The sequence below is a fragment of the Pristis pectinata genome, chromosome 29, assembly GCF_009764475.1.
Source record: "Pristis pectinata isolate sPriPec2 chromosome 29, sPriPec2.1.pri, whole genome shotgun sequence".
In the NCBI taxonomy this organism is placed as follows: domain Eukaryota; kingdom Metazoa; phylum Chordata; class Chondrichthyes; order Rhinopristiformes; family Pristidae; genus Pristis; species Pristis pectinata.
In genome coordinates, this window is record NC_067433.1 from 245727 (window position 1) to 273489 (window position 27763).

General features: G+C 44.6%; 1 protein-coding gene across 1 annotated transcript in view; it reads right to left on the reverse strand.

Moving 5' to 3' along the window:
• The window catches only part of gmcl1 (germ cell-less, spermatogenesis associated), a 138174-nt gene that overhangs the window by 35342 nt on the left and 75069 nt on the right, over window positions 1-27763 (reverse strand). Inside the window, exons 10-12 of the mRNA XM_052040840.1 lie at window positions 24391-24460; window positions 8608-8683; window positions 939-1084 (exon numbers count right to left, since the gene is read on the reverse strand). Coding sequence (XP_051896800.1) covers window positions 939-1084; window positions 8608-8683; window positions 24391-24460 — 292 coding nt within the window. The remainder of the gene's footprint in view (window positions 1-938; window positions 1085-8607; window positions 8684-24390; window positions 24461-27763) is intronic.

A 27763-nucleotide genomic window follows, 5' to 3' on the forward strand; every position in this document is an offset into this window, starting at 1 on the left:
CCTACCTACAGGAAAGATATCGATAAGCTTGAAAGGGGTATAGATAGGGTGAATGCATGCAGGCTTTTTCCCCTCAGGTTTGGTGAGACTAGAACTAGAGGACATAGATGTGGGGTGAAAGGTGAAATATTTAAGGGGAATCTGAGGGGGAACTACTTCACTCAGAGGGTGGTGCGAGTGTGGAACGAGCTGCAGCGGAAATGGAAGACACGAGTTCAACTGTAACATTTAAGAGAAGTTTGGACAGGTGCATGGATGAGAGAGGTATGGAGGGCTATGGTGCAGGTGCAGGTAGATGGGACTAGGCAGAAAACCAGGCCAGCATGGAGTAGATGGGCCGAAGGGCCTGCTTCTGTGCTGTAGGATTCTATGACTCTAAACATGAATTTTAAATGTTACTTCAAATAGTACGGTGGTGCAAGCAAAACAGTGATGACAAACAGGTTGAAATTGCTGCATATTTTATGATGCAAATTCAATACAACATTTGCAAAATTTTCAGAGACATAGTTTAAGTCATTTAAGCACAGCATTTCACTACAATTTTAGTCGAGATGGCTTTTAGATAAATGATCTTGTCCTGGGCCTGATCTTCTAGATGCTTCCTAATGTTGCCAATCACTAGTGCATTTGCAATGGTCATTTTTTTCTACTTAGCTGTCAATAAATCGTCCAAATAGGCTTTATTCAAAAACAAGTCACTTCGTCTTCAAATCATAATAAGCAATATGCAAACGCCTCTCACCAGGATTCTTCCTTCTCTCCCTCCAACAGGTGATTTCATTTTGATCTGAATCAGATATTTAATAGTTATTGTGAAAGGAGCATATATTATATGCTTCCCATGGTAACAGACTGGGAGATTAGCTCAAGAAGAAACTCAACCATCCCTGTCACGCGTCCTGAATAAAACGTGGCTGCTTCTGTCAAACCCTTACCTATAGGCGATGTTTCTACGAGGCAGCAGACTCACGGACCCATTGCAGGGCTGGCTCAGTGTGTTCCTCTTAAATATAATAAATCGATTTGTATACGTAACCAGCAGGTCAAACCCGAAGCTGAAACCTGTCCACCGCCAGCAGTACTGGGAGGAACAGAATGAAGAAATCAGTGTTATGTTACAATAGCGGAATAGTTCTTCAACACCACCACTGTTAAAGAACAAATGAACATGGGGCTGTTCTGCAAATAGGAAACAACCCAAGAAATACAAGTAGGAGTAGGCCACTCGGCCCCTCAAGCCTGCCCCAGCATTCAGTATGATCACGACTGACCTGCCCCAAGCCTCATCTTCTCTTCTGTGCCAGTTCCCAGCCCCCTCAATTCCCTGATCTTTCCAAAATATAGTGACTTTAAATATCCTGAATGACCTAGCCTCCACAACCCTCTGGGGTAGAGAATTCCAGAGATTCATCACCCTCTGTGAGAGGTAGATCTTATGTTCCTCATTTTAAAAGACTACCCTGCAATCTTGTACCTACGTCCTCTTATTCGGGATAGATCTAATTTCTTCAGGTAATAGGACAAGCCTCTCAACCCAGGAAACGGCCGAGTAAATTTCTTTGGCACTGCCTCCAGTGCCAGTACATCATTTCTTAAATATGCAGATCAAAACTGTGGACAGTTCTTCAGATGTGGCCTCACCAGTGCTTTGCACACTGTGACAGAACTTCCCTATTTCTACACTCCAATCCTCTTGCAATAAAGGCCAATATGCCATTTGCATTTCTAACCATTTGCAGCACCTGCCTGCTAGTTTTTTTGCTGTATGTGTACAAGACACCTAGATCCCCCTGATATTCACTCATCTGCAATCTTTGTCCATTTAGACAATAGTCTGCCTTTATGTTCCTCTTACTGAAGTGCATAACCTCACACTTTCCCACATTGGACCCTATCAGCGAGGTCTGAGGGTGAGAAGTTCATTTTCAAGCCAGAACAGCTTTGTTAACATAACCATCTGCTGTACAACAAAGGTGATCAGACTGCAGTTAGAGCATCTTGCCTAGTTTTGACCACCCCCACCATCCAACTCAACAAGGTTGCTGATGTGGTTCAAAAAAGAGCTACCAGAATAATTCCTATCTTATGGAACCTGCATTAGTGCTGCTTCCTGCATGCATGTGGAACTCATCAATCTTATCACCTTTGCCACCAACTTCAACCTTGCCTTCAAATTCACCTGGATTATCTCTGACGCTTCTCTCCCTTTTCTGGATCTCTCTGTATCCATCTCAAGAGGCAAACTAGCTCTTCACTATAAATCCACCAACCTCCATAGCTACCTTGACTATACCTCCTCCCACTATGCCTCCTATAAGGACACCATCCCTTTTTCTCTGTTTCTCCATCTCTGCCACATCTGTTCTCAAGATAAGGCTTTCAGCTCTGGAAATGTCCTCCTTTTTCTGGAGACATGGCTTCACCTATGCTTCAGCTGATGGAGCCTTCACATGCATTTCCTCCATTTCCTGCATGTCTGCTCTCACAAACTCCTCTCCCTACACAGAACAGAGATGTAGGGCTCCCTTGGTCCTCACCTTTCATACCATAGCCTCCGCATCCAGCATATTATCCTTCACCATTTCTGCCAGCTCCAATAGGATCCCAACACCAGTCACACCTTCACCTCTCCCCCACCTTTGCTTTCCGCAGGGGCCACTCTCTCTATGACTCTTTGGTCCATTCATCCCTTCTCATCCACCTCTCCCAGTTCCCTGGCACTTTCCCCTGCAACCATAGTTGGTACAACACTTATCCCTTCAACCCCTGCCTCACCACCATCCAGGGACCCAAACAGCCCTTCCAAGTGAGGCAAAGATTCATGCACACCTCCACCAACCTCATCTATTTCATTTGCTGCCCATGATGTGGCCTCCTCTACATCGGTGAGATCAGGCATAGAGTAGGTGATCATTTTGCAAAGCACCTGCTTTTTGGCCTCAACAATATCTTGATGTTCCAATTGCATGTCATTTCAACTCTCCATCCCAATCCCACACTGATCTTTCTGTCCTTGGCTTCTCCACTGCCACAGTGAGGCTAAACACAAACTAGATCAACAACACCTCATATTCCGCTTGGGTTGCTTACAACACAATGGCATTAACACTGAAGTTTCCAATTTTATCTTTTATCCACATTTTTCATTTTGCTCCCTCTCCCCGCTTGACTTCATCTGCCCAGTATCCTTTGCCATCTGGTTCCACCTATTACCAATCAACTCCCGTCCCACCTTTCCCCTGCACTTCTAGATCCTGGCCATCTTTCCTCTTCACCCACACCCTCCCTCACCTCACCTCCCCTCCCCACACACACCCGCCCGTAGTCCCGATGCAGGATTTCAACCTGAAATGTTCAAAATGCCTTCATGAGAAAACAACAAGATGCTGGAGGAACTCAGCAGGGCATGCAGCATACGTGAAGAAAAGCAGATAGCTTTCTGGGTCAGGACCCTTCTTCAGGACTGAAGATAGGAAAAGGGGAAGCCCAATATATAGGGGGAGAAACAGAGCAGTGATAGGTGGATAAGAGAGGAGAGGCGGGGTGGGCAGGTGGTGATAGGTAGGTGCAGGTTAAGAGATAGTGATGGGCAGATGTGGGGGAAGAGGGGAGAGCAGACCCATCAGGGGATGGGTCAAAGGTATGGTGGCAGGTGGAATGGGGGGAGGAGAGGAGAGGAAGAGAGATAAAAAAACAAAAAAATGGTGAGGAAAGGGAAGAAGCAGCAAGATGGGGGGGGGGGGGGGGGTGTGTGGAGTTTACTAAGTGGGAGAATTCGACGTTCATCCCATTAGGCTGTAAGGTCCCAAGGTCCTCCAGCTTGCGTTTGGATTTCTCCTGGCAATGGAGGAGGCTGAGGACTGATTTATCAGTGCCACACTTGGAGCATCGAATGCAGATGATCATATTAGGGAGGTGCAGGTAAATCTCTGCCTCACCTGAAAGGACTGTTTGCGTCCCTGGATGGAAGTGGTGTAGGGCAGGTGTTACACTCATGGCAGGAGCAGTGGAAAGTCCTTAGGGTGGGACCGGGATGGGTGGGGAGGGAGGAGTGAACTAAAGAGTCGTGGAGAGTGCGGTCCTTACGAAAGGCTGAAAGGGATGGGGAGGGGAAGATATGCTTGGTGGTGGGTCCCTACGAAAGACTGAAAGGTGTGGGGAGGGTAAGGTGTGGAGGTTGTTTAAGGAATACTTGCATGGGGCTCTGGATAGGTTTGTCACACTGAGGCAGGGTAAGGATGGTAGAGTGAAGGAACCATGGTTGACACGACGTAGAATATCTTGTCAAGAGGAAGAAAGAAGCTTACCTGAGGTTTAGAAAGCATGGATCAGACAGGGCTCTGGCGAGTTACAAGGTAGCCAGGAGGGAGCTTAAGAATGGACTTAGAAGAGCTAGAAGGGGGCATGAGAAGTCCTTGGCAAGTAGGATCAAGGAAAACCCCAAGGCATTCTACATGTATGTGAAGAATATGAGGATGACTAGAGTGAGGGTAGGACCAATCAGGGATAAAAGAAGAAACATGTGCCTGGAGTCAGCAGAGGTAGGGGAGGTCCTTAATGAATACTTTGCTTCAGTATTCACCTGGGGGAGAGAGACCTTGATGTTTGTGAGGATGGTGTATGACAGGTTGATCGCTAGGGCATGTCGATGTGAGAAAAGTGTGCTGGAAATATTGAAAAACATTAGGATAGATAAGTCAATGGGGCCGGATGGGATATATCCAAGATTATTACGGGAAGCTAGAGAAGAGATTGCTGTGCATTTGGCAATGACCTTTGCGTCCTCACTGGCCACAGGAGTAGTGCCAGATGATTGGAGGATAGCAAATGTTGTTCCCTTGTTTAAGAAAGGGAGTAGGGATAACCCTGGGAATTACAGAGCAGTGAGTCTTACTTCAGTGGTGGGCAAATTACTGGAGAAGATTCTTAGAGACAGGATTTATGGGCATTTAGGGAAGCATTGGCTGATTAGGGACAGTCAGCATGGCTTTGTGAGGGGTAGGTCGTGCCTCACAAGCCTGATTGAATTCTTTGAGGACGTGACAAAGCACATTGATGAAGGTAGAGCAGTGGATGTGGTGTACATGGATTTTACTAAAGCGTCTGATTAGGGTCCTCATGGAAGGCTTATTCAGAAAGTCAGGAGGCATGGGATCCAGGGAAACTTGGCTATGTAGATTCAGAATTGGCTCACCCATAGAAGGCAGAGGGTGGTGGTAGATGGAGAGTATTCTGCCTGGAGGTCAGTGACCAGTGGTGTTACACAGGTATCTGTTCTGGGACCCCTGCTCTTTGTGATTTTTATAAATGACTTGGATGAGGATGTGGAAAGGTGGGTTAGTAGGTTTGCTGATGATATGAAGTTTGGTGGTGTTGCAGATAGTGTAGAAAGTTGCTGTAGATTACAACAGGATAGTTATAGAATGCAGAGCTGGGCAGAGAAGTGGCAGATGGAGTTCAACCCAAGTAAGTGTGAAGTGATACACTTCAGGAGATCAAATTTGAAGGCAGAATACAAGGTTAATGGCAGGACCCTTAGCAGTGTGGAGGAACAGAGGGATCTTGGGGTCCACATCCATAGATCCCTCAAGCTTGCCACACAGGTCGATAGGGTTGTTAAGGCGGCGTATGGAGGGTTGGCCTTCATTAGTCGGGGTATTGAGTTCAAGAGCAGTGAGGTGATGTTGCAGCTCTATAGAACTCTGGTCAGACCACACTTGAAGTATTGTGTTCAGTTCTGGTCGCCTCATTATAAGAAGGATGTGGAAGCTTTAGAGAGGGTGCAGAGGAGATTTACCAGGATGTTGCCTGGATTGGAGAGCATGTCTTATGAGGATAGGTTGAGTGAGCTAGGGCTTTTCTCTTTGGAGAGGAGGAGGATGAGACGTGACTTGATAGAGGTGTACAAGGTGATAAGAGGCATAGATTGAGTGGACAGTCAGAGACTTTTTCCCAGTGCTACAATGGCTAACACGAAAGGACATAATTTTAAGGTGATTGGAGGAAGGTATAAGGGGGATGTCAGGGGCAAGTTTTCTTTTTACACAGAGAATGGTAGGTGCATGGAATGCACTGCCTGCAGAGGTTGTGGGGGCAAATATATTAGGGACATTCAAGAGACTCAGACACATGGATGATAGAAAAATAGGGGGCTATGTGGGAGGGAAGGGTTAGATAGATCTTAGAGCAGGATAAAATTTCTGCACAACATTGTGGGCCGAAGAGCCTGTACTGTGCTGTGCTGTAGTGTTTTATGTTCTATATGCTTGGTGGTGGAGTCCCTATGAAAGGCTGAAAGGAGTGGGGATGGGAAGATATGCTTTGTGGTGGGATCCCTGTGAAAGGCTGAAATGGGTGGGGACGGGAAGATATACTTGGGTAGTGGGGCCCCTACGAAAGGCTGACTGATACGTCAGTCCTCGGTCTCCTCCATTGTCAGGAGAAATTCAAACGCAAACTGGAGGAACAACACCTCATCTTCCATCCTGGGACCGTATAGCCTAATGGAATGAACATCAAATTCTCCCACTTCAAGTAAACAAACCCCCTACCCCCACCTTGCCTCTTCTTTCCTTTCCTAGCCTCTCTCTCTTTTTTCTCCTCACCTTTTTTTTTGTTTTTTTTCTCTCTCCTCCCCTCCCCCCATACCTTTGACCCATTCCCCGGTGGATCTGCTCTCCCCTCCTCCCCCACATCTGCCTATCACTACCTCTTGCCTGCAGCTACCTACCACCACTTGCCCACCCCGCCTCCCCTATTTTGTTCACCTATCACTGCGCTGCTCACACCACCTACCCCTGCCCCCCCCACCCACCCCAATAAATTGAGCTTCACTTTTCCTATCTTCAGTCCTGAAGGGTCCTGACCCAAAATGTTGATCACCTGCTTTTCTCCACGGATGCTGCAAGACCCGAGTTCCTCCAACATCTTGTTTTTTTTCATCTAGATTCCAGCATCTGCAGTCCTTTGTTTCTCTACTTTTTGCCTTTATCCCTTTTGCTGTTTGACGTGCTAAATTCTTCCAGCCATTTATTTTTTTGAACCCAGTACTTTCCCTATTAAATATTACGTGCCCTACCTGTGGCAGTACCTGCAGATGCTGCATGTGAGGATCTAGCCACATCAAAGCCTGCAGAACTGGATTTGAACTAATAATCCTCAACCTTGAGGTACTGCCCAGGAATAACAACTATGCAAGATGCATCCAATTTTCTCTCACACTGAACATACTTTTGTACACACACCAATGCTGGTTCACACTCTGGCTTCACTACCCACTCCAGAGTCTCAAACATGTAACCTGGTGCAGTACTGAGCAAATACTGTCAAAACAACACACAATAAGAAGCTTTTTTATCCCCCCATTTATTTTACTGTTGTAGAAAGGACCTTGGGGTACAAGTATATTGTTCCCTGAAAGTGGCAATATAATTAGACATGGTGGTGAATAGAGCATTTGGCACGCTTGCCTTCATTGGTCAGGGCATTGAGTACAAGAGTTGACATGTCATGTTACAATTATACAAGACACTGGTGAGACCACACGGAGTACTGTGTGTAGTTCTGGTCGTCCAGCTAAAGAAAGGATGTCATTAAGCTGTAAAGGATGCAGAAAAGATTCACAAGGATGTTACTAGGATTGGAGGGCTTGAGTTATAATGAGAGGCTGGATAAGCTGGAACTGTTTTCACTGGAATTATGGAGGCTGAGGGGCGACATTTTATAGTGGTTTATAAAATTACGAAGGGCATAGATGCAGCAGATAGTCACAGACTTTTTTCCCCCAGTGTAGGGGAGTCTAAAACTGGAGGGCATAGGTTTAAAGTGGAAAGTTTCAATGGGGATCTGAGGGGCAAGTTCTTCACATAGAGGGAGGTGGGTCTATGGTACTAGCTGTCAGAGGAGATGGTAGAGGTGGGCATAATTACGTGCAAGAAACATTTAGGCAGGTACGTGGATAGGAAATGTTTAGCAGGATATGTGCCAAACACAGGCAAATGGGACTAGCTTAGACAGGCATCTTGGTTGGCATGGACGAGTTGGGCCAAAGCGCCTGTTTTCACGCTGTACAACTCTATGAATCTATGAAATGGGAGCACACAGAAGTCCTGCATAAGTGGTGGAAGGAGCACATGACCAAACTACCCACCTGGTTTGTCAGCCACCTCTTGCCTCATCTGTGGAAGAGCCTGCACTTTTCACAGTGGCTTCAGAACCCACAAAACTGGGGAGGCAAAATATTAACTGCGCTATGTCAACCCTCTCCGTGACTTCATCAAAAAATCCCATAAAGTTAGTCAAATGCATTTTAGCTTTATCGAATCCATTCTGGTTAAGTGTGTTAACAATAATGGCTGTGCATTCAACTCCACTGAAAGTCAATGGAACCAAATTTCAGAAGTGAAGCAAAAGGTGCAGCCAGTACTATGTAGTACATTGTTTAATGCTACCAACTGGAAATGATTTCTAGGTATATCTTTCTGACATAAAACAAATTAAGTTTGTGGAACACTGTGGTACATTTAAATGCAAAGGTATCAGCAGCAAATTTTTTTTGGTCATTTGCAATGGTGGACATGAAGAATTATTTTTCTTCGTACTTACATCACCATCTTTGGCCAGTTTTCTTCCACATCGCATGCTGTGCATTTCAAACTCATCCTTGTTTATTTCCCTTGGCCTAGAGGGACCAAATCAAACTATTTAAAATCTGTTCACAATGCTAAATGTTGCACATCGTTCAAGTGTGAAACAGCCAGAACTGGGTTGAAACAGGACATCAGCAGGACTACCGTAAATATTGGTCAGACTCTCTTTCATACTGTACACAGCAAAATTAATTTTTTCCACAAAATGTGACATTCATTTTTGTTTTACTCAGAGTCATTGAGAGTCAGAGTCATACAGCACAGAAACAGGCTCAACTGGTCCCATGCTGGCCAAGATACCCATCCAAATTAGTCCCATTTGCCACATTTGGCCCATAATCTTCTAAACCTTTCCCATCAATGCACCTGTATTTGAGGTGGCTGGAGTAGAAAAGAAGACTGTGGCTAAATAGGCTTTGGTGAGACCATATGTGTGCCTGAATCTGCAATACATGAAAATGTGTTATATTGCCACTATGTAGGAGTAGCCCATGCCAATTTTGTCCAAGGCCTTTAGTACTATGATGAGACCCAAGATGTGGTGTGTCATAAAAAAGGCCCTGAATGTCTAAACTCACAGTCTTCTATGATTATAGAGATTGGAGTTGCCAAAGAGTATATTAGATGGAGGTGTGGAATGTAGAGGGGGATGGCGATAGAACATAGAACAGTCCAGCACAGTATGGACCCTTCAGCCCATGATGTTGTGGTGACCTGTATAAACCCAACTCCATGATCAATCTAACCCTTCCCTCCCACACAGTACATAACCCTACATTTTTCTTACATCCATGAGTCTATCCAAGAGTCTCTTAAATGTCCCTATTGTATCAGCCTCGACCAACATCCCTGGCAGTATATTCCAGTCACCACCACACTGTGCAAAAAGCCTACCTCTGATATCTCCCCTGAACTTTCCTCCACTCACCTTAAACGGATGTCCTCTGGTATTGGCCATTGCCATGGGAAAAAGGTGCTGGCTGTCCACTCTATCTATGCCTCTCATAATCTTACGCACCTCCACAAAGTTGCCTCTCATCCTGTGTCGCTCCAAAGAGAAAAGCCCAAGCTCGCTCAGCCTTTCCTCATAAGACATGTTCTCTAATCCAGGCAGCGTCCTGGTAAATCTCCTCTGCACCTTCTTCAAAGTTTCCACATCCTTCCTATAATGAGGTGACCAGAACGGAACACAATACTCCAAGTGTGTTCTAACCAGAGTTTTATAGAGCTGCAACATTACATTGCGGCTCTTGACCTCGATCTATGGACTAATAAAGGCCAGCACACCAGATGTCTTCCTAACCACCCTATCAACTTGCGCAGCAAATTTGAGGGATCTATGGACTTGGATCACAAGATCCCTCTGTTCCTATGCACTGCTAAGAATCCTGCCATTAACCTTGTACTCGGCCTTCAAGTTTGATCTTCCAAAGTGTATCACTTTACACTTCTATGAATTGAACTCCATCTGCCACTTCTCCACACAGCTCTGCATCCCGCCTATATCCCGTTGTAACCTATGACAATCTTCTACACTACCCACAGACCACCAATCTTCGCGTTATCTACAAACTTACTAACCCACCCTCCACTTCCTCATCCAAGTCAATCATAAAAATCACAAAAGTAGGGGTCCCAGAACAGATCCTTGCAGAACACCACTAGTCACTGACCTCCAGGTTGGATATGCTCCATATATTACCACCCTCTGCCTTCTGTGTGCAAACCAATTCTGAATCCACACAGGCAAGGTTCCATGGATCCCATGCCTCATGACTTTCTGGATGAGGCTACCATGAGGAATCTTGTCAAACGCCTTACTAAAATCCATTTATACATCCACCACTCTACCTTCATCAATTTGTTTTATCACTTCTTCAAAAAACTCAATTAGGCTCATGAGGCATGACCTGCCCCTCACAAAGTCATGCTGACTATCCCTAATAAGACCATGCTTCTCCAAATGCTTGTAAATCCTGTCCCTAAGAATCCTCTCCAATATTTTGCCCACGACTGACGTAAGATTCACTGGTCTATAATTCCCATGATTATCCCTATTACCTTTCTTGAACAACGTTTGCCACCCTCCAATCCTCTGGAACCATTCCTGTGGCCAGGAAAGATTCAAAGATCATCATCAACGCCTCTGCAATCTCTTCCCTCACTTCCTGTACTAACCTGGGGTATATCCTGTCTAGTACCGGGGACTTATCTATCCTAATGTTTTTCAGAAGCTCCAACAGTGCCTCTTTCTTAACCTCGACATGCTCCAGCACATTAGCCTGTTCTACGCTGACCTCACATTCGTCAAAGTCCCTCTCCCTAGTGAACACTGAAGTAAAATATTCATGAAGTACCTCCCCTACCTCCTCCGCTTCCAGGCACACGTTTCCCCCTTTATCCCTGAGTGCCCTCCCCTCACACTTGTCATTCTCCTGGTCTTCACGTTCATGTAGAATGCCTTGGAGTTTTCCTTAATCCTACTCACCAAGGGCTTCTCATGTCTCCTTCTAGCTCTCCTAACTCGCTTCTTAAGCTCCCTCCAGGCTACCTTATAACTCTCAAGAGCCCTGTCTGATTTTTGCTTCCTAAACCTTAAGTATGCTTCTTTCTTCCTCTTGACTAAGTGTTCCCCCTCTCTTGGGGTGGTTCCTTCCGTATCATCCTTCCCGTCTCAGTGGAACAAATCTATCCAGAACCCCATGCAAGTGGTCTCTAAACAACCTCCACATTTTTGCTGTGCATTTCCCTGAGAACATCTGTTCCCAATTTACACTCCCAAGATCCTGCCTAATACCATCGGAATTAGCCCTTCCCCCAATTAAATAGCTTCCAATATTTTCTGCTCTGATCCTGTCCATGGCTATGCTAAAGATCAGGAAGTTGTGGTCACTATCTCCGAAATGCTCACCCACCAAGAGGTCACCTGACCAGGCTCATTGCCCAGTATCAGATCTAGTATGGCCTCTCCTCTAGTCGGCCTGTCCACGTACTGTGTCAGGAATTCTTCCTGGACACACCTAACAAATTCTGCCCCATCTAAACCTTTTGCACTGAGGAGCTGCCAATCAATATTAGGGAGGTTGAAGTCACCCATGACAACAACCCTGTTATTTTCACACCTTTCCAAAATCTGCCTACTTATCTGCTCTTCAGCATCCTGGTTGCTATTGGTGGGCCTATAGAATACTCCTAATAGAGTGAGTGCTCCCTTCCTGTTTCTGACTTCCACCCACACTGACTCAGTAGACAGCCCCTCCATGACGTCCTCCCTTTCTGCAGGTGGGATACTATCTCTGATTAGCAATGTCACTCTTTTACCTCCCTCTCTACTGCTTTTGAAACATCTAAACCCCGGAACATCAAGCAGCCAATCCTGCCCTTGTGACAGCCAAGTCTCCGTAATGGCTACAACATCATAATTCCACGTACTGATCTATGCTCCAAGTTCATCACCCTTATTCTTAAACTCGCATTAAAGTAAAGACATTTCAACGCATCCAACTGACTGCATTTATGCCTATCCACTGCCTATCCTTCCTCACAGGGTCTCTGCACATGGCATCTACCTTTATACCAACTGCTCCATCATCTGACCTAACACTCCGGTTCCCATCCCCCTGCCAACTTAGTTTAAACCTTCCCCAACAACTCTAGCAAACTTGCCCGAAAGGACATTGGTCCCTCTCGAGTTCAGATGTAACCTGTCCCTTTTGAACAGGTCATACCTTCCCCAGAAGAGATCCCAATGATCAACAAGTCTGAAACCCTGCCCCCTGCACCAACTCTTCAGCCACACATTTGTCTGCCACATCTTCCTATTTTACCCTCACTGGCACATGGCACAGGCAGCAATCCAGAGATTACCACCCTTGAGGTCCTACTTTTTAAGCTTCCTTCCTAACTCCCTATATTCACTCTTCAGGATCTCATCCCTTATCCTAGCTATGTTGTTGGTACCAATGTGTACCACGACCTCTGGCTGCTCACCCTCCCCCTTAAGAATGCTGTGGACTTGATCTCAGATGTCTCTGACCCTGGCACCTGGGAGATAACATACCATCTGGGAGTCTCGTTCTTGTCCACAGAATCTCCTGTCTGTTCCCCAACCAATGAATCCCCTATCACTATCGTTCTCCTCTTCTCCCCCCCTTCTGTTCTGAGCCACAAAGCTAGACTCAGAGCCAGAGACCTGGCTGCTGTGCCTTTCCCCTGGTAGATCATCCCCCCAAATATTATCCAAGGCAGTATAATTGTTACTGAGGGGAATGGCCACAGGGGTACCCTGCAATGACTGCCTATTCCCTTTCCCTCTCCTGACAGTCACCCAGCTACCTGCATCCTGCAACCTAGGTGTGATTGCCTCTCTGTAAGTCCTCTGCATCAACTCCTCAGCCTCCTGAATAAGCTGTAGTTCATCCAGCTCCAGCTCCAAGATGATCAGTGGTTAGGGAAAGTGATGCTTGGTCAACCAGGCTGATGATCCAGTTCTGGGAAGATAATTGGTGTGGGATGAGGAAAGCCCAGTAAGAAGTGGTGAGCGGGCTGTTGATCAGTTACAACAAGAAGGAGCTTACCTAGGAGATGGATGCATCAAAACTTCCCAGTTAAGGATGGACGACTTAACTAACGCCACAAGCCTCAACCTCTAGCAAAGAGTTGCCTTGGTGTTCGAGGGCTATGGCATTTGATATCATGCTCATTCTGTTGTTGCGAAGCATCTGCGGGATGGAAGTTGGAAAACTGGGACCTTGAAGATTGGGTCTGGTTGTTTGGGGTAGGTTTGCAATGAGCTGTTAGTGACAAGAACTGGGTCTTAATGAATCTGGGTACATTTTTTGCTGTTGGTACCAAACACCAGGTTGGTCGGAGTCTGTTCACTGAACTGATTCTAGGCTGAGGGGTTGTCCTATGAGATGGGTAGTTTAATAAATCAAAAAGAAACAAAGGAGTTGTAGTCCAGGATGGAGAGGGTGAAAATGAAAATTATAAGGGCAGAAAATATGAGCAGAGATGGGCAGCAGAAAGTAAAATCAGAGTGGGTAAAAACTGTAAAAAGCCAAAGTTTACACTTGAAGGCATGTAGCATTTGTAATAAGATGGGATGATACCACAAATAGTAACATAAGATCTAATGGCTGTTACAGAGATGTGTTTGGAGAATGAGCAAACAAATGGGAAATCAAGTTATTCAAGAGTCCAAAAGAATAGGCAAAAAGAGAAAGGAGGTAGTCTAGTTTTGTTAATCAAGGAAGGAATCAGCTGGTGCTAATTAGTGATATATATGCAGACCATATTGATGTGGAACGAGTTTGGGCAGAAAGAGGACAGGTGGAAATAGTCTATAAGCCCCCCAAGGTGTTACTTCTCAATAGGAGAAAGTATAAATGGGTAAATATCAAAGGCAGAAATGCAATTATCATGGTTGATATTTAATCTGAATATCGATGGACTAATGAAAACTGGCAAGGATGCTGCAAAAGAGGAATTTGTGTCAGTGTTTGTTTCTTGGAGCAGTGTGTTACAGAACCCACCCAGGAACAGGCTATTTTAAATTTGATCATTTGTAATGAGGTAGGATTAATAAAAGTATTATGCAGGAGGATCCACTTGCGAGTATTGATCACAGTATTCTGGATACAATTTGAGGGTGAACACCTGGGATCCATAACCAAGGTCCTCAACTCAAGTAAGGAGAATTACCATGGCATGAAGTTAAAACTGTCTGGAGTGGTCTGGGTAAATATTGTCATAGAGTTATACAGCAAGGAAACAAGCTTTTTGGCCCAACTTGTCCATACCGACCAAGGTTCCTAACTGAGTTAAGCCAATTTGCCTGCATTTGACCCATATCCCTCTAAACCTTTCCTATCCATGTCTGAATGTCTTTCAGACATTGTTATTGTCCCCACCTCTACCATTTCCTCTGGCAGCTCATTCCTCAGTATGGAATTGCCTCTTGTCCCCTTTAGATCTTTCCCCTCTCAACTTTAACAGGCCTCCAGTTTTAGACTCCCCTACTGTGGGAAAATGACCATCCAGCCTATTTATGCTCCTCATGATTTTATTTACCTCTATAAGGTCATCCCTCAGTTTCCTACACTACAGGGAAAACAGCCCCACCCTAGCCAGTCTCTCCATTAACTCGAGCCATCCAGTCCTGGCAACATCCTTGTGAATCTTTTCTGCATCCCTCCTATAGCTAGGTGACCAGAACTGCACACAATACGCCAAGGACAGGTTCACTAATATCTTGTACAACTGTAACATGCATCCCGACTCTGTATTCAGTGTCCTGACCAAAGCCAAACATGTTAAGTGCCTTCTTCACCACCATGCCTACCTGTGTTACCACTTTCAGGGAACTATGTACTTTTAGTCCTAGTTCCCTCTGTTTTACAACACTCTCCAGGGTCCTGTCATTTACTGTGTCCGTCCTGCTAAGGGATAGGTCAGTGGATGAGCAGTGCAGAATTTTAAACAGCTACCTCTTATCACTGAGCAGAAATCTATCCCAATTTGGAAGAGGGATCCCAGGAGAAAAATGAACCATTCGTGGTTAATGAAGCAAGTCAAGGAAAATATTAAAGACTAAAGCAATAGTGGTAGACTGGAGAATCTGGAATTTTACAAGAGCCAGCAGTGAGAAACTAAGTTAAGGAGTGAGAGAACTGATTGGGAGAGGGCAAATTACAACATTATTAGACAGGAGCTAAGGGACATTGATTGGGAGCAGCAGCTGTTGGACATGTGGGAGTTGTTTAAAGACCAACTGATCAGAGCTCAGAACCAGTATGTTCCAGTAAGGAGGAAGGACAAGGATGGCAAGGTCAAGGAACCTTGGATGATGAGAGTTTATGAATTTAGTCAAAAAAAGAAACAAATCATATGTAAGGTTTAGGAAGCTGAAATGAGACAGAGCCCTTGAGGAGTATAAAGATAGCAGGAAAGAGCTGAAGCAGGGGATTTAGAGGGTCAAAAGGGGCCATGAAATGCCCTTGGCAAGTATGATTAAAGAGAATCCCAAGGCATTTTATACTTACATTAAAAACAAGAGGATAACTAGGGAGAGGGTAGGAACACTCAAGGATAAAGGAGGGAATTTATGCTTGGAGTCAAAGGATGTGGGCAAAGTTCTAAATGAGTATTTTGTGTTGGTATTCACCAAGGAGAAGGACATGGAGGACAGTGAGAGCAGTGTAGGGCATGCTAATGTACTGGGGCACTTTGAAATCAGGAAGGTGGTGGTGCTGGGTCTTTTGAAGAGCATCAGGTGGATAAATCCCCAGGGACCTACCCCAGGTTATTAAGAGGTGCAAGAGAGGTGATTGCTGGGGCCTTGATGAAGATCTTTGTGTCCTCTATCTTTGTTGTTCCTTTGTTCAAGAAGGGAAATAGGGATAATCCTGGAAATTATAGACCAGTTAGCCTCACATCAGTGGTAGGGAAGGTATTAGAGAGGATTCTCAGGGATAGGATTTACGTGCATTTGGGAAAAAAACAACATGGCCTGATTAGGGACAGTCATCATGGCTTTGTTCAGGGCAGGTCATGTCTTACAAGCCTCACTGAGTTTTTTTTTGGAAGAGGTGACAAAGGTGACTGATGAGGGTAAGGCAGTGGATGTTGTCTACGTGGATCTTAGTGAGGCATTTAACAAGGTCTTTCATGGTAGACTGATCCAGAAGATCAAGGTGCATGGGATCCACGGTGACTTGGTCGTTTGGATTCAGAATTGACTTGCCCACAGAAGATAAAGGGTAGTGGCAAAAGGGTGTCATTCTGGCTGGAGGTCCACGGCCAGTGGTGTTCCGCAGGGATCACTGCTTGGGAATTGGTATTGGTTTATTATTGTCACTTGTACCGAGGTACAGTGAAAAACTTGTCTTGCGTACCAATCGTACAGGTCAATTCATTACACAGTGCAGTTACATTGAGTTAGTACAGAGTACATTGATGTAGTACAGGTTAAAAACAATAACAGTAGAGTAAAGTGTCACAGCTACAGAGAAAGTGCAGTGCAATAAGGTGCGAGGTCACAACAAGGTAGATCGTGAGGTCATAGTCCATCTCATTGTATAAGGGAACTGTTCAATAGTCTTATCACATTGGGGTAGAAGCTGTCCTTAAGTCTGGTGGTATGTGCCCTCAGGCTCCTGTATCTTCTACCCGATGGAAGAGGAGAGAAGAGAGAATGGGCAGCTTCGTTATTTGTGATGCATATAAATGATTTGGATGAAAATGTAGATGAGTGTGTTAGTAAGTTTGCAGGTGACAAAAAGATTGGTGAGGTTGTGGACAGTGTAGAGCACTGTCAAGGGATACCACAGAATATGGGCGAAGAAATGGTAGATGTTTAATCTGAGCATGTGTGAGGTGGTGCATTTTGGGAGGTCAAAAGCAAGGAGAAAGTATACAGTTAATGGAAGAACCCTTTACAGTGTTGATGTGCAGAGGGATCTTGGGGTCCAAGTGCATAGCTCACTGAAAGTGGCTACACAAGTAGATAGGGTGGTACAGAAGGTATACAGCATGCTTGCCTTCATTGTTTGGGCCACTGAGTACAAGAGTAAGGAAGTCATGTTGCAGCTATATAAAATTTTGGTTAAGCTGCACTTAAGAATATGCCATTCTGGTTGCCCCATTACTGAGAGGATGTGGAGGCTTTGGAAAGTGTGCATAGAGGTTTACCAGGATGCTGCTTGGAATAGAGGGTATAAGGAGAGGTTGAACAAATTTGGGTTGTTTTTTCTGGAGTGTCGGAGGCTGAGGAGATACTTGATAGAAGTCTATAAAATCATGAGAGGCATAGATGGGGTAGACAGTCAGAATCTTTTTCCTTGGGTAGAAACGTCAAGTACTAGAGGACATACATTTAGGGTGAGAGGGGGAAATTTTAAAGGATTTGTGTGGGGCATGTTTTATTTTAAACAGAGATTGGTAGGTGCCTGGAACAGGCTGCCGGGGTAGTGGTGGAAGCAGATACGATGGTGGAGTTTAAGAGGCTGTTAGATAGACATGTGAATATGCAGGGAATGGAGGGTATGAGCAGGCAGAGGAGATTTAGTTTAATTCGGCATCATGTTCGGTGCAGACTTGTGGGCCAAAGGGCCTGTTCCTGTGCTGTACTGTTCTATGTTCCAAACTGGATTCTACATTCTTTGGGATTTAGAAGAATGAAGGGTGATGTTATTGAAATAAAAAGGATCCTGAAGGGGCAAGATAGGGTAAAAGTCGAGATGTTTTCACCAGTGTAAGAATTTTGAATAAGGGGACAAAATTACAATATTGGAGGTAGAGGTGCTTAGCAAGTTCTCGCAGAGAATGGTGAATCTCTAGAATCCTCTGCCCTGGAGGGTTATGGAATCTAGAGCATTGAGGGTATCTAAAGATGAAATAGTTAAATTTTTGGAAGTTCAGGGTTTTGAGGGTTATGGGGAACCGGCACAAGAGATGAGGTGTGGGGCATATCAGCCATAATCATACTGCATGGCAGAGCAGGCTCGATGGACTGAGGGGTCTACTCCTGCTGCTACTTTCTTATGTTATTATAAGAATTTGTGTATGGCTGACCTATACTCACTGGAATTTAGAATGAGGGGCGAGTGACAGATGTTTCCTTGCATGTAATTACTAAATAACCACGTTTGTATGATCAGCAGAAAAGCATTTGGTCAGCTTTAAGCTTAACACTCAAAGTCTGAGGTGAGGAGAGGTATCCACAATACTGATGACTGTGATTGGTTTACATGGGAATCTTTACCTGGGTGTGTGCTACACAGTTGAATGCAAAGTACTAAGGTAATGATGTGGGTCTGTGCATGTGCATGGTGTGCACTTACTCTGTGTGTAGGTTTAGATGTGCAGGTGTTCAGAGTCATAGAATCACAGAGTGACAGAGCACAGAAACAGGCCCTTCAGACCAACTCACCCATGCCGACCATTTCCTCCTAGAGCTAGTCCCATTTGGCCCATATCCCCAGAAATCTTTCCTCCCATGTACTTCTCTAAATGTCTTTTAAAAGTTGTAATTGTACCTGCATCTACCACTTCCTCCAGCAGCTCGTTCCATATACCCAGCATCCTATGTGCAAAAAAACTTGCCCATCAGGTCAAGATATATATATATTAATTATATATCAGGTCGCAGATATAAATTTAGGGCTAAAATTAAATTTTTGAAGTGTAGTGAATAGATATTCCCATTCGACTCTGTCAAACGCCTTTTCAGCATCTAGTGAGACGACACATTCTGGAATTTGGGATGAAGGGGTATATATAATATTCATTAATCTCCTAATATCAAAATGTAAATAACGATTCTGAATAAATCCTGTCTGGTCTTCAGAGATAATTTGTGGGAGAACCTTTTCCAGTTTGGAAAATATTTTTGAATCTACATTTAATAAAGAAATAGGTCTATAAGATGCACAATCAGTGGGATCTTTATCCTTTTTAAGAATTAGAGAGATAGTTGCTTCATAGAAAGATTGTGGTAGTTTACCCACTGATAGGGCATCTTTAAAAATTTTGGCTAACCAGGGAGCAAGAATATCAGAAAAGGATTTTAAAAATTAAGCTGTATTTCCGTCAGGGCCGGATGCTTTACCCGAGTTCATTGAAAATATTACTTTCTTTATTTCTTCCTCCAAAATGGGAGCATCTAATGTAGAACATTCATTTAAAGATAGTTGGGGAATCTTCAGATCTCTTAAAAATTCATACATTAATGTAGGATCCTCAGGGGATTCTGATTGGTATAAAGAAGAATAAAATTCTTGAGAGGATTTGTTGATTTGAACATGATCTATCGTGTAGGTACCATCTGGTTTACGAATTTTATTAATCTGACATTTAGATAAAGTAGCTTTCAATTGGTTGGCCAATAATTTACCAGATTTGTCACCATGTATATAAAATTGACTTTTGTTTTTAAGTAGTAGATTTTCAATTGAAGATGTTAATAATAAACTATGTTGTAATTGGAGTTCTGTTCTCTTTTTAAAAAGCTCCAGATTCGGAGTATCAGAATATTTTTTATCGATTTCTTTAATCTTGTCAGCCAATATACGTATTTCATTATTAGTTTGTTTTTTCAATCCAGCTGAATATGAAATAATTTGACCATGGATGTATGCTTTAAAAGTATCCCATATTATCCCACTGGAGATTTCTTCAGTAAAATTAATTAAAAAGAAAAACGGAATCTGTTCTTTAATAAATTGGACAAAATCTGAGTCTTGTAATAGAGAAGGGTTAAATCGCCATTGTCTGACATCAAAGGATACATCTGGTAATTTACTTGATAAAGTCAATGGTGCATGATCAGAGATGGCAATTGCATCGTATTTACAGGCCATAGTGAGTGGAGCTAATCTAGCATTAATAAAAAAATAATCAATCCTCGAGTAGTTATCGGAGCTCAAGAAGGAGATTAGGAGAGCCAGAAGGGGGCATGAGAAGGCCTTGGCGGGCAGGATTAAGGAAAACCCCAAGGCATTCTACAGGTATGTGAAGAGCAAGGGGATAAGATGCGAAAGAATAGGGCCTATCAAGTGCAGTAGGGGGAAAGTGTGTATGGATCCGGAAGAAATGGCGGAGGCACTTAATGAATACTTCACATCAGTATTCACTACGGAAAAGGATCTGGGGGATTGTAGTGGGGACTTGCAGCGGGCTGAAAAGTTTGAGCATGCAGATATTAGGAAAGAGGAGGTGCTGAAACTTGGAAAGCATCAAGTTGGATAAGTCGCCAGGACGGGGTGAGATGCACCCCAGGCTGCTGTGGGAGGCGAGGGAAGAGATTGCGGAGCCTCTGACGACGATCTTTGCATCATCGATGGAGACGGGAGAGGTTCCAAAAGATTGGAGGGTTGCGGATGTTGTTCCCTTATTCAAGAAGGGGAGTAGGGATAGCCCAGGGAATTATAGACCGGTGAGTCTCACCTCAGTGGTTGGAAAGCTAATGGAAAGGATCCTGAGAGGCAGGATTTATGAACATTTGGAAAGGTATAATATGATTAGGAATAGTCAGCATGGCTTTGTCAAGGGCAGGTCCTGCCTTACGAGCCTGATTGAATTTTTTTTGAGGATGTGACTAAACACATCGATGAAGGGAGAGCAGTAGATGTAGTGTATACGGACTTCAGCAAAGTGTTTGATAAGGTACCCCATGCAAGGCTTATTGAGAAAGTAAGGAGGCATGGGATCGAAGGGGGCATTGCAGTGTGGGTTCAGAACTGGCTGGCCCACAGAAGGCAAAGAGTGGTTGTTGAAGGGTCGTATTCTGCATGGAGGTCGGTGACCAGTGGTGTACCTCAGGGATCTGTACTGGGACCCTTGCCCTTTGTGATTTTTATAAACAACCTGGATGAGGAATTGGGGGGGTGGGTTAGTAAGTTTGCAGATGACACAAAGGTTGGGGGTGTTGTGGATAGTTTGGAGGGCTGTCAGAAGTTACAGAGGGACATAGATAGGATGCAAATTTGGGCTGAGAAGTGGCAGATGCAGTTCAACCCAGATAAGTGTGAAGTGGTTCATTTTGGTAGGTCAAATATGATGGCAGAATATAGTATTAATGGTAGGACTCTTGGCAGTGTGGAGGATCAGAGGGATCTTGGGGTCCGAGTCCATAGGATGCTCAAAGCGGTTGCGCAGGTTGACTCCGTGGGTAAGAAGGCATATGATGTATTGTCCTTCATCAATCGGGGAATTGAATTTAGGAGCCGAGAGGTATTGTTGCAGCTATATAGGTCCCTGGTCAGACCCCACTTGGAGTACTTTGCTCAGTTCTGGTCGCCTTACAACAGGAAGGATGTGGAAGCCATAGAAAGGGCGCAGAAGAGATTTACTAGGATGCTGCCTGGAATGCGGAGCATGCCTTATGAAAGTAAGTTGAGGGAACTCGGCCTTTTCTCCTTGGAGCGACGGAGGATGAGGGGGGACCTGATAGAGGTATATAAGATGATGAGAGGTATTGATCGGGTAGATAGTCAGAGGCTTTCCCCCAGGGCTGAAGTGGTTCCCACAAGAGGACATAGGTTTAAGGTGCTGGGGAGTAGGTATAGAGGAGATGTCAGGGGTAAGTTTTTTTACTCAGAGAGTGGTGAGTGCGTGGAATGGGCTGCCGGCAACGCTGGTGGAGGCGGATACGATAGGGTCTTTTAAGAGACTTTTGGATAGGTACATGGAGTTGAGAAAAATAGAGGGCTATGGGTAAGCCTGGTAATTTCTAGGGTTGGGACATGTTCGGCACAGCTTTGTGGGCCGAAGGCCCTGAATTGTGCTGTAGTTTTTCTATGTTTCTTAAGTCTTTCCCTTCTCACTTATCCCCTCTAGTTTAGACTCTCCTACCCTGGGAAAAAGACTGACTGCTCACATGCCCCTCATTTTATATACCTCTATGTGGTCACCCCTCAGCCTCCTATGATCCAGGGAAAAAAGACCCAGCCTGTCTAGCCTCTCCTCATAACTCGAGCACTCCAGTGCCAGTAACATCTTTTCTGCACCCATTGAAGCTTAATGACATCTATCCTTTTGCTGGGCATTCTGAACAGCACATAATCCTCCAAATGTGGTCTTACCAATGTCTTGTACAGCTGTAACCTGATGGCTCAACTCTTGTACTCAATGCCCTGATGGATGAAGGCAAGCATGCCAAACACCTACGTCCGTGTCTGCGTGGGTTTCCTCCGGGTTCTCCGGTTTCCTCCCACATTCCAAAGACGTACAGGTTATGAAGTTGTGGGCATGCTGTGTTGGCACCGGAAGCGTGGCGACACTTACGGGCTGCCCCCCAGAACACCACGCAAAAGGATGCATTTCACTGTGTGTTTTGATGTACATGTGACTAATAAAGATATCTTATCTGTGTACCTGTGTCGCCACATCCAGGGAGCCATGTACATATACCCCGAGGTCTCTGTTATCTACGCTCTGCAGGGCCCTGCAATTCCCTACCACTATACCATCTACATTCTCATCCAAATCATTAATATATATGTAACAAACAATAGGGGACACAGCACTGAGCCATGCGGCACATCACTGATCACAGGTCTCCATCTGAAAAACAACCCTCCACTACCACCCTCTGACTCCTTCCACCAAGCCAATTTTATATCCTTTGACGTAAGGCCCTGGCTGCCATTCAGGTTGGAAGTGGTTGAAGCCTGCACCAGTATCATTGCCAGCGGAACTAGAGACACACTCAGATGAGCTTTCAGTTACTTTTGTCAAGCCTCAAAGGACATCAATTTTATCTGTGCATAACAATACCCAAAATAGACACAAACCATAAATGGATAGGCACATAGTAGCATGCATGTGCACACTAGAACAAAAGGCTCATTAGGGAGAAAATAGATCTTTAAGGATCAATGTGGTCATTTATATGTGGAGCCACAGGAGATGGGCAAGGTCATAAATGAATATTTTTCATCTGTTTTTACCATGGAGAAGGTCATGGAAGTTAGGGAATTCAGGGAAGAGAACAGTGGTCTTAAAATATATCCACATTACAAAAGAGGTGGTGCTTGCGGTCTTAAAGTGAATAAAGGTGGATAAAACTCCAGGGCCTGACCAAGTGTATACTGGGACATTGTGGGAAACCACAGAAAAAATTGCTGGTGTCCTGGCAGAGATACTTGTATCATCATTAGCCATGGATACTGGAAGACTGGAGGGTGGCTAGTGTTGTGCCTTTATTTAAGAAGTGTTGCAAGGACAAGTCAAGGAACTAGAGGCCGGTGAACCTAACATCAGTGGTGAGAAAGTTACTGGAAGGAACTATGGGGAACAGGAACTATGAGAAACAGGATCTACCTGACTCTGGAAAGGCAAGGACTGATTAGGGACAAAGTGGTGAAGAAGGCGTACGGCACACTTGCCTTCATCGGTCAGGACACTAAGTATTCAAGTTGGGACGTCATGTTACAGCTGTACAAGACGATAATGAGACCACAATCAGACTATTGTGCACGGTTCTGGCCGCCATACTATAAAAAGAATGTAATGAAGCTCAAGAGGGTGCAGCAAAGGTTCACAAGAATCTTGCTGGGATAAAGGGCTAGAGCTACAAGTAGGGACTGGAGAATCTTGGATTGTTTTTCTTTTAAGGAAGGAGGTTGAGAGGTGACCTGATAAGAGGCATATAAAATCAGGAGAGCCATAGATAGGATAGATGGTCACAATCTTTTTCCTTAGGGTAGGGGATTCTAAAACAGGAGGACATTGGTTTAAAATGAAACAGTAAAGATTTAAAGAGAACTTTAGGGACAAGTTTTTCCACACAGAGGGTGGTGGGTATGTGGAACAAGCTGCCAGCGGAGGTAGTAGAGGCGGGTACAATCAAAACACTTAAAAGGCATCTTGGACAGATACAATTACAGGAAAGGTTTAGAGGGATATGGGCAAAATGCAGGAGATAGGGACTTGCTCAGGTAGGTACCTTGGCTGCCATGGATGAGTTGGGCTGAAGGGTCTGTTTGTGTGTTGTATAACTCTATGGCAAAAAAATACAGATTTCTATATTCATAAGAGCCCATGCATGAATCAGGTAGGTGCTTCCAAGAAGGCTTTCTGGATGGTGGCAGTGACATTCATTCAGTTTAATTGGTCTACTTTAAGGTTGCTGCCTCCTCTTTGAACCCTGGCCAAATAAGTGAAAACCCATGCCTTCACAAGTTGTGATTTAAAATATAAGCAACAATGTTATTTCATATAAAGTCAGGACACCTACCCAAGATCATTGTCCTGCTCAGTCCTCAGCATAGCAAACCACTGCTGCTTGTACACGGCGGCGAGCCAGTCTGAGAAGCAGAACTCATTGTTAGTTTCATGGAAAGTCTTTGCAGCTCAGAGATATTGATGAGGATAGGTAGGATTGAGAAACAAGGAATGTTACACTCCCATCCACATCAGCTCTTAAAACCGGCTCATGCTCCACTGAAGCAACAGCATGCACTCAGTTAAAATATAGTGAGATATTAATGCATGACAGCACAACAAAAATCATATATAGTACTTTTTCTGGTAGTTCAGCAATTAGTAAATTTGTCCCAGTTTTAACATTTTAAAAAAAAACAGGTTAAATTGGCAACAATTCCAAAGAGAAGCACATTTTGGATACAGTTTGAATGTGTGTCCAGTAGCTCTTAAAGTGGCAAGACAATTTTTTTTTTAAGTACCCACCAGAAATAAAAAAACTTTGCTTACAATTCCCCTTGGTCATGGGATAGAGCTTTGCTGACATTGTCAAATGCATCCAGATACTTCTGGGACAACGGTACTTTGATTTTTTAGACACAATATGTCTGTCAACCAGACCCCAACAACACTTTTATTTTGGATTTATCTTGGCTAATCAAACTATATCTTTCAAGGGCTAATTTCTATCTACACTTCAGTAACCCACCTCAATTACTGTAATAATGTGATTTCTTTAAATGTCTAACATGTACACAACACAAACACCTAGAAATTTACTTTTGGGTAAGCTGCTTCAAATGGGTTGCAGGTGACAGGGCAACATGTTTTACAATAACAGATCACAACTGCAACGTTTCATTGTGAATGAGGCTCAAAGCCTTTCCTCTGCTTGCTCCAGGATTCTGGAATTTTGAGGTCATGTTGGACAGGGAGTTTACCCAGGGGAGGAGTCTGGGGATTGAATGGGAGAGGATCACAATCACCTACTGTGGGTGTTGGCTTATGATCACATTGCAGTGGGTATAGCTCAAAACTTGGTTAAGGGGCTGGATAAAGACATATTAAACTGCCATGCAATCAACAGAGCAAAGTGATCTCAGAACCAATGAATCAGATCAAAATTGTGCAGTCTACCACATCCAGTCACGAACACTGAAGGACAAAGAGGAGGAAGCAGCTCCAGGAACATCCCCATCGACAATAGTGGTGGGGCCTAGCAGAGTGGTAAAGAAAAGCTCTATTCCATGACCAAGGGGAATTGTAAGCACAGCTTTTGTCTTTGAGTACTTCAAAAAAAATTATCTTGCTACTTTAAAGAAAATTGGGCAGCACAGTAGTGTAGTGGTTAGCGTAACACTATTACTGTGCCAGCAATCAGGGTTCAATTACTACTGCTGTCTGTAAGGAGTTTGTACATTCTCCCCATGTGTGCGTGGGTTTCCTCCAGGTGCTCCAGTTTCCTCCCACCTTCCAAAGATGCACGGGTTAGTAGGTTAACATGGGGGTAATTGGGCGGTGCGGGCTCATTGGGCCGGAAGGGCCTGTTACCGTGCTGTATAAATAAAAATTTTAAAAATGCTGAAGTATTCACAACCACGCTCAGCCAGAAGTACAGAGAAGATGGAGACATCTTGTCAATTTTATCACCTTTGCCACCAACTTCTACCCTTCCCTCAGATTCAGCCGGACTATTTCCGACACTCCTCGTTTTCTAGATCCCTCTGTCTCCCATTGCCGGAGACAAACTATTCACCGATATCTACTATAAAACTGCTGACTTCTGATGAGATAAGATCTTTATTTGTCACATGTACATCGAAACACACAGTGAAATGCATTTTTTGCGTAGTGTTCTGGGGGGCAGCCCGCAAGTGTCGCCACGCTTCCGGCGCCAACATAGCATGCCCACAACTTCCTAACCTGTACATCTTTGGAATGTGGGAGGAAACCGGAGCACCTGGAGGAAACCCACGCAGACACGGGGAGAACGTACAAACTCCTTACAGACAGCGGCGGGAATTGAACCCGGGTCGTTGGCGCTGTAAAACGTTATGCTAACCGCTACACTACCGTGCCTGCCTGGTACCTACACTACCTGGTCGCCTCATTATAGAAAGGATGTGGAAGCTTTAGAGAGGGTGCAGAGGAGATTTACCAGGATGTTGCCTGGATTTGGAGAGCATGTCTTATGAAGATAGGTTGACTGAGCTCGGGCTTATCTCTTTGGAGAGAAGGATGAGAGGGGACTTGATAGAGGGGCACAAGATGATAAGAGGCATAGATCGAGTGGACAGTCAGAGACGTTTCCCCAGGGTGAGAATGGCTAACACAAAGGTACATAATTTTAAGGTGATTGGAGGAAGGTACAAGGGGGATGTCAGGGGTAAGTTTTTTTTACACTTGGTGTATTGTGTGGTGGATGTGTGGAACGCACTGCCGACAGAGGTTGTGGGGGCAGATACATTAGGGACATTTAAGAGGCTCTTAGATAGGCATATGAATGCTGGAAAAATAAGGACTATGTGGGAGGGAAGGGTTAGATAGATCTTAGAGCAGGATAAAATGTCAGCACAACCCTGTGGGCCAAAGGGCCTGTACTGTGCTGTAATGTTCTATGTTTACTCCAATGGCTAGTTTGACTACACCTCCTCCCACTGCCTTCTGCAAGGAAGCCATCCTCCTCTCTCTGTTTTACTGTTTCTGTCGCATCAGTTCTCAAGATGAGGCCTTCCACTCTATGACTTCTAAAATATCTTAATTCTTCAGAAAATGTGGCTTTCCTCTGCTGTATATGATGGAGCCCTCACACACATTTCCTCCATCTCCGGCACATCTGCTCTTGCCCCTCACCACCCCCAGACAGAACAAAGACAATGGTTCACTGATCCTCACTAGCCTCTGCTTCCTGAACTTCATCCTTTGCCACTTCTGCCACTATGGGATCCCATCACAAGCCACAACTTGCCCATTTCCCCACCATTCTGCTTTCCACAGGAACCACTCTCTCTCTGTGACTTCTTAGTCTGCTTATCCCTTCACACCTACCTCTCCCTGTCCCCTGGCACCTTCTCTTGCAATCATAGGAGATGCAACACACCCCTACACCCGGTGAGGCAAAGATCCACATGTCCCTCCACCAACCTGGTCTATTGCATTTGGTGCTCTCAATGCATAATGTGGCCTCCTATACACTGGCGAGACTAAATGAAGACTAGCTAACCATTAAATGGCCACCTTGAGCTTTAGGTTGCATGTCATAGAACATAACAACACAGCACAGGCCCTTCGGCCAACAAAGTTGTGCCAACATTTTATCCTGCTCTAAGATCTAACCTCTCCCTCCCACAAAGCCCTCCATTTCTTGATCATTAATGTAGCTATTTAAGAGTCTCTTAAATGTCCCC